Source organism: Myripristis murdjan, chromosome 5, assembly GCF_902150065.1.
Source record: "Myripristis murdjan chromosome 5, fMyrMur1.1, whole genome shotgun sequence".
In the NCBI taxonomy this organism is placed as follows: domain Eukaryota; kingdom Metazoa; phylum Chordata; class Actinopteri; order Holocentriformes; family Holocentridae; genus Myripristis; species Myripristis murdjan.
The window spans coordinates 27,455,827-27,463,703 of NC_043984.1; the positions used below are offsets into that span (position 1 = coordinate 27,455,827).

Here is a 7,877-nt window from a genome sequence, read left to right on the forward strand (position 1 = left end):
GAACAGCTGGATTAACTTAGGTCCAAATGAAAAAAAAGTTGAATTTTACTGGTGTTGTGTCTTCAGAGGCCCGGTTGATCCAGGTCAGGTGTAAGACATCTGGACCGCTTGTCTCTGTGCTGCTGATGTAGAGGAGCTCAGTGAGGAATGACAGCCCAGGCAGTTAATAAGTGTGTGTAGGATTGATAGGGCTGTCTGTTGGGCCCAGTTTCCTGGAGGAGGTGGTGCAGACATATATCACCAAGCCTGTGAGAGACATGTGGTCTCCAAGATGCCAGTGATTTTGTTCATAACAGACAGGCAGCAGGTTGTACGCCATCACCCTCGTTTCAGCTGCCTTTTGATGTCAGGCCAGAGCTGCAGGTGGGCAAAGGGAGGCTGTATATATAATTTTTTTGTCGAAAACCAAATGTCATATTACAGCGGCAGAATAAACCGAAACTATCCAAGAACCAGCAGGTGTGATGGTTTTACCTCAGCTGGCTGCAGTGATGTTCCTCACTTGGCAGTCCAAGCATTGTTGGCTGGTTGATGTTAATGTTTTCATATGTGACCGGCTGTATAATGAATATTTTTATAGAAACTAAACAACGTGCAGTAAATCATGCGTTGACATATTTATTTACCAGTCAGCTCAAATATTCCACAAATGAATTGAAGTATTTTGAATTGCACAAGCGTCTCCATTCTGTATATGATAGCAAAGGAACATCTGTACAAAAGGCAATACAGCTGTACAACAACCAGGCAAATAAAGGCATTCACACTGACATTCACTGACAGGCTGAAAGCTCCCCACACAACCCACATTGCTCTAAACACAGACTTTATCTGTCGCCTTAAATAGAAAAAAGAGAGGTAGAAGGGTAAAATATGTAAAAACAAAATCTTGCTGATACATTCTGAATAGCTATTGATTGTTAATGCGATTATCCACTGTCAAATTGCAGAACAGACCTTGGACAGGTCAGCCAGGTTAAGGTTTCTGCCGTTAAATTAAAACTTTTCAAAACGGTTGAATTGGGTGGCTATTGCTTATGAAAAAAAAAAAAAAAAAGCTTGTTAGATGGAAGTTGGAAATTTATGTAATGAAATATTTTACCCTAAAGAGATAGACTTATGAGCAGAGCCGGTTCAGTCAGGAATCTCTCTCCAGTACCGTCAGCTGATTAGTTCTTGACTTTTGCGCTTTTCATAGCGAATCAATCATCATCTCACTCCCTAAATTCAAAACCTTATAATAAATAAAAAACACATCAGCTTACCTTGACAGTTTGCTTGTCTAGCTGCCCTGCTGCTGCTTCTTGCACGTTACAGCATCGCTAACCCGTCTCCACCTGCTTAGATCTGTTTTTATGTTCCAGGGGGGATTGCTTTTATCCCCGCAAAATGCTATGTTTATGCACCAGCGATCTATGAAACCAAATGTGTGTGCACCAGCTAATATAAAAGCAAATCCAGTCTGCCAAAGTCAAACCCATTGTCATACCTCATGATTCAATAAATATGTTTCCTATATGTTAGCTGTCCTGACTGAAGTACAGTATTTGGAATGAAATCCATCACTGGTAAACATGAGCAAGTGCCACGTAAAACAAGGCAGAAAAGACAGCAAATTGTTCAGTGATACTATCAGTACTGAAAGAGCTGAGTGGGTGTTGTGTGTGTTTTTCAAAGAACATGAACTGATTTTGTCAGAACTGCTTGCTAGTACTATGAAAGTTTACTTTGAGGGTAAAAAGCTCCAACAAATATTCTTTGAGCCGACGAGATTAGTCTCAAATTTACCGTTTGAAGAGCAGCTCAACGGTTTCTCTCCATTGCATCATAGATTTATGCCTTGATTCTCCAATCTGGCACAAATATTTATCGAAGTGCCTGAGATCTGTCATAATGATGGACTTCCACCAGGATCACGATAATTGGAATACAATACACTGTGTTCTGTGGTTTCAGAAAAGGATTATTTTCACACATGATGTCCTTATTTACAAACACAGTCAGTCTGTGATCACCTGACTAACTTGGACAATCAAATCTGTGCAAATGTAGATTTATCTCTAGGTCATCCTGAGAGTCAATGCCTATCGTCCCTCTTCAGCTGTAATTCCTTTGATGCAAATCACACGGAAGAAAGAGAGGGTCAAGCACAGATACAGATAGGATTTACGAGGTAGAAATACAGCAAATAGAAGTCAACTTTAGCAGAGCTTAGAAGAGCTTGGCTCACTCGCAGTCCATGAAATTGTAACCCGTACCACTACACATAATTAGTGCCTGAACCTCTGAGCTCAGGGGCTGACCAGTGTCGCCTCCGGACCGGATCTGCCTTCTTCTTCCGCCCCCCTGATGGACCCTCTGGTGCTGCAGGGAGGCTGGGTGCTGTTTTGGGCTTCAGGGTAGCTCCTGGTGGAGGCTGGGGGGGTGATGCGGGGGTGAGAGCCAGGCAGATGTCCCCTACAGTGAGTTGGCGGCACTGCAGGCCACACAGACGAGCAGTTCTCTGTGGGCAACAGGACGACCAGCCTCGCCCGCGTACAAAGAATGGATACTCCACATACACATCCACTAACTCCTGCAGGAGGGAAATGCAGTTAGGTAGAGAAATGCAATTTATACATTTGTCCATTAGGTGGCGGTGTTGTTCCAGTGTTTTCTGTGGCTGTATTCATGTCAAATGAGACAAAACTGTCAGGACTTCTTGGAAACGATCACACTTAAAAAAAATTTTTTTTGCCTTTCCAATTTAAGAGCTGTGATCACAAAATAGCAGATGTGAAAAATAATCAAAAAGTTTTATTTTTAAATCAACATTTTACCAAACCTGAGGTGTTTTATTATTTTTGGCATCAGAATTCAGTTAAGTCTGGGTCTATTCCTAAATAAATATATTTCCTGTATGCAAGTGTCCATATGGATGTATACATAGTATTTAAACAGCCCTATAAAACATATTGGTTTTCTTATGTGACAAGAATGCAGTACTACTAGGGTTTTAAATACACCATTGAATGATTTGTGAATGATCTGCTGTAAATAGTGTATAACATAGCAATATTTTCCGTCTCAGTTGCTCTCTTTTGTTTCACCTGGGAGTGCTGGTCATGGATCAGGATGAGGAGGCGTGAGAGGGAGGAGGAGGAAGCCGAGGGCGAGATGCTCTGCACTGTGCAGCAGCTCAGGCGGAGGTCTGGACAGGCAAGCGAGCTGAGTAGGAAATCCTCTGTCTGCAGGTCCTCCACCCTTCTCAGTCGCCCGTCTTTGAGCTCAATTAGAGAGCCTGCCACAAAGTGAGGGAGCAGCCAGGGGAAGCGATCAGGAGAAGAGGAGGAAGAGGAGGAGGGGGAGGCGGAGGAGGAAGAGGAGGAGGAGGAAGCAGACGTCTGCAGAGAGGAGCAGAGAACAGGAGATCCTGCTGTGCCCTCTTTAACTCTCATGGATGTGTACTTGTCGTTGAAGTTCTTCCCAGAGGAATGTGATGAGGGCACAGAAAATGAATGTCTGACAGCTCTTGCGGTCTGATATTTGTACATCAACTCATCTTGCGGCGTAAGGTTCTCCATGGGAGTGGGAGGTAGGCATGTGCCCAAGGAAGAGGGATTTGCCTTTATGGATCTAAGAGGATGTTCCATCTTTCTGTCTATTCTCTTCATATAGGGTCCCTTATTCCTGCCATTGGTCTGCCTCTCAGTGCTCAAACTGTCCTCCCTTAAAGTTAGTGCCTCCCAGCTGTATCCTCCTCCCATCCCGGGAAAACCCTCCGTGACAATGGAGATGGGTCTGAAATTGGATGGGTGGTGTAGCTGGCCGGGATGGAGGCCTGGGTGCCTGCGGTGTCCAGAGAAGTGACTCTGGTGGTGAAAGTGCTGGAGGTCCCATCCAGGGTGAAGGGAGCCAAATTCTCTCCATTCTGCCCAGCCGGGGTGCTCCTTGAACGGGGAGACGATGTGAGTTTTCGCCTTGGTGGGTGTGTACATCTGGACCCAGGGCTGGTAGAGTGCAGGTGCCCTTCGGGGAATAGGCTGGAAAGGACCCGTGTGTGTTGTCTTCAGCCCATTGTGGCTTTTGTAAGGGTAAGGCGCCTTGAACGTTGCAGCATCAGAGGGTTGCTGTGGCGAGTCCACCTTCGGGTCCCTCTTCTTGAATGGGAGACTGTCCCTGTCCGGGCCCGGGGCCGAGTTCGGTGCGGTGCTCATTGGCTCACTCTACCTGTCACTCACACTGGCACTTCACACCCTCCTTCTGGAGCCAAGGAGGGGTTTTGGTCACATGACACAGATTCCATTAATCTCTTGCCAAGCATTGTGGACAGTCGAGCCGAAAGGGCGTCACGATCTGAAAAGTAAGAAATGAAATATGTGGTGCACTGTGTTTCAAGAGAACAACTCAAAATTTCAAAAACTTTTTTTCTCTTGTATGCAGCCTCTTCACCTTGTGTTTGCTCTGTTCCCACCAAAGCAGAGGCAGACGGCAAGACAGAACAGAATTAACTTGAGCATCCAGACTAGCTCAAGCAACTTATTCTCCCCCCTCTCTCTCTTTCTCTCTCCATGTTTGTGTCTATCTGTCACTTTCTCTCTAACATCTACTCAGTAAATGACAGAACTTTTCCCTCCCCTCTGAATCTGCCACCTGATGAGATCACAGGCAGAACATATGCCCTTGACATCTTAACAATAACTTCACCATCGCCTCCAAATGAAAGCTTTCCAATCACCAGTTGCTGTATTGAGGGGCTCACACTTTTGATGGACATCTACCGTCTCCCCTTTAGAAAAAGTTACTATGGTAACAAAAGTATATTACAGTGTCGCTGATGGAGAAATAGTGAGCATAGTGAAGGCAACGGCAAATGTAAACTTACAGGGTCAGATTGTCTAGCCACATTCCAGTCCCATGACATCGACATCATTTTCCAATCAAATTTTCATGTTTAAAAATAGTAAGAATTTCAGCGAAAACAACTGAAAAGGCATGTATTTCTATATTTTGTGACAAAATAAGTGGAAGATGTTAAAACACGCAAACAAACATGATTCTCATGGATCTCCAGGAACCCAAGCTTCTGAGAGTCTGTCATTCAACATGCGGTGAGGCTGAGCATGTTCAGTGAAAGGATGTAATTATAACTATCCTGTGGCCACATACGCAAATTCACACACTTACTAAAAGCAGCTACTTACCTATTCAAACCTCCCCAGACAGTGCAGACTCATTATTTAGACAAACAGATGCAGGGAGGTGAGAGCAGTGCCGGACTTTAACAGCCTGTCAATGCAAAGCTCATCTCAATGCCTGGTATTATGTCATCATCATACCAACGTACTGAGCACCGCCACTGAATGGAGCTCTTTCACTCACCCTGACAGGCATGTCTCTGATACGAGCTGTTGCCCAATTGTGTGTGTATGTGTGTGTGTGCATGCCTGTGCAATAAAACCCTGATGTGTAAATGGTGAATGTAAATTAATTTACATATAGGTTCTGACACTTGCCTGACATAGAAGTTAGACAGAAGAGGTGCGATGACACAGACAGGTATGCAGACAGGTCAAGGGCTCAGCGATAATGAGCCGTGCACTCAAGCTGAATGACCTTATGAGGGGATCAATTCACTACGTGCCATCAATCTATGGAAATTAAGTGTGTACACAATGCTGTTTGCTGTGTTTGCGGTGCAATCGCGATATTTAAAAGACTCTTTGCATATCACCGGCGACAACAGTGCTCATATTCAACCTGATGTTTCTGTCTATAGGGTTTTTTTTTTTTGTGCTACCATAAAACTTAACCTCTGACACTGAATCTCCCAGACTATGCAAAGTGCTCTTCAGACATGCATTCAGACTTGCATTAATGTGAGTATGGCAACTGGCTTTTTCACCTTTAGGCAGACTAAAAGCCTTGTACCTATCACCATATAAATTCCTGCACAGACAGGTGTATGTTATCCGTTTGTTAGCAGTCATTCATTGAAGAAATAGCAAGTGATTATGAGAAATGATTAATAAAAAATGCATTATTTGTATTTATATTAGCAGATGCACTCAGAAATGTAAATTCAGCCTGAGCAGATGTAGTGTTAGCTTCATGTATGTAAGCACATTTTTTTGCATAGCCGAATTACATGTTCCTCCATCCATCCGCCTATCTATCCACTTATCCATCTATCCATTCATCCATCCATCTACCCATCCATCCAGACATCCAGACACCCAGATATGCTGTGCATTCATCTATGGTCACACAACAAAGACATCAGGCCAATATCATAGCTCCACACACCTGTCCGCCTTGTGTCCTCCCTCCAGGCTGCAGGGTCCTCAGCAGTGCAGATGGCAGAACAGAGGAGAGTGAATGGGAGCATCCAGACAAGCTCAACAGACTGTCTGTCAGACACACTCTCCTCCTTTCTCTTCTCTTCTCCTCTCTCTGTCTCTCTCTCTTCCCTCCTACTCGCTTTTACATTTTACACTCCCACTCTACTCAGTCAATCCTCTTAACCTACCTCAGACAGATTTGATGTCTCTCTCTCTCTCTCTCTCTCTCTCTCTCTCTCTCTCTCTCTTTCTCCCTCTCTTCCTTTTTCTCTCTTAGTCTCTCACACCTGATCTCGTTCACTCTGTGTGTGCTGCTGAGTGCCACTCTCTGCGCGGCACTCTCGCCCTCTCTTCCACTTGTAATCACCCTCTTCTTCCTCTCTCCATATTCCACATGCTCTCGTCCTAGCTCTCTCTTGCTGGGTATATAATTAGAAATGAGACTGCTGTGCAACTCCTCAGCTGATAGTAGGCGTATGACTGCCTGATGGCTTTGGCGTTTTGCCCGGCTGTAGTGAGGGCGGGAATCCATTGCTTTGGACAAGTCTGGAAACACATAAAAAGTAAACCTCCTTGAGAAAAGAAAAAAAAAAAAAAATAGGAGGAAACTGCAAACCAGAAACCTCACATTCACAGCATATCAACATTCTGTCCAGATAGGCCTCGCTTGGTGTTAATTCTTACAGTTGTTTCTCACTTCCTGCCTCTCTAGCACTGATCATCACCTTGGATGATAGATGATTCACCCTGAATGAGCCAGATGCCACACAAAATGAATGCTTTAAAATGAGCCCGAGTAATTGCTTTTGATTGAAGTGTTCAAAGGTCAACATTAAGTGGTGAAGCCAATCATCGGCAGAAAAAGAAGGCCTTTTACAGTTGTGCAGACAATATAAAAGATTTCCCTTCACCCACTCCCCACTCCCTTTGCTTTCAAAATGTTTTTTTTTTCTTACTTTTCACCGCTTGCTCGCCGCCTAATTTCATCTCAATTCAAAATATAAGAAAGAGATCTTGGTTTTGCTTCATGGCTGGCTCGGCAGCAGAGCATCCTGGGTCTCAACTATTGATTTTGCAGGGCCTCAGCAGGTGAACCCCCAGTCATGAGAGAACCCACGCACAATTTAGATAGAGGTGAAGAGGACTTCTCACTTTGAGTCATATGTTTCCTCTGCCCACACACGCTCTCTCTCCTCTCTCTCTCTCCTTCTCTCTCTCTCTCACTCTCTCTCTCTCACAGACACACAAAAACACACTGAGAGAGGTCAAGGCATGGGAAGACGTCGCGTAACAGTCTGTGCTGCAACTAGCACACTTACACCACCATAACCCGTGACATTTACAAAGAGTGTGTTTATTGATAGACATCATCAGTCACTCCCACCACTTCCAAACTGCCTTTAGTTTACGTTTGCAGCCTGTGGTTAGCAGTTTCAGTCTGCAGCTTGGCACAGCTGCCAAGTGTGAGTTTTTGACATGAAAGTTTCCATGGTTTTTACGCACGCAAACACAGGAGCGTGGCTGTCTGTTTGTTCTGCTCGGCTGTTTATCTGTTGA

The 7,877-nt window shown here is 44.5% G+C and overlaps 1 protein-coding gene across 1 annotated transcript; it reads right to left on the bottom strand.

Moving 5' to 3' along the window:
• Positions 1-907: 907 nt before the first annotated feature.
• Positions 908-6,400, bottom strand: LOC115358800 (uncharacterized). The gene is made up of 3 exons (XM_030050818.1): positions 6,286-6,400; positions 3,090-4,335; positions 908-2,575 (listed from the first exon to the last, which is right to left on the bottom strand). The coding sequence occupies exons 2-3, from the start codon at positions 4,194-4,196 to the stop codon at positions 2,261-2,263; spliced, it is 1,422 nt and encodes a 473-aa protein (XP_029906678.1). The 5' UTR covers positions 4,197-4,335; positions 6,286-6,400; the 3' UTR covers positions 908-2,260.
• Between the last annotated feature and the right edge of the window lie 1,477 nt (positions 6,401-7,877).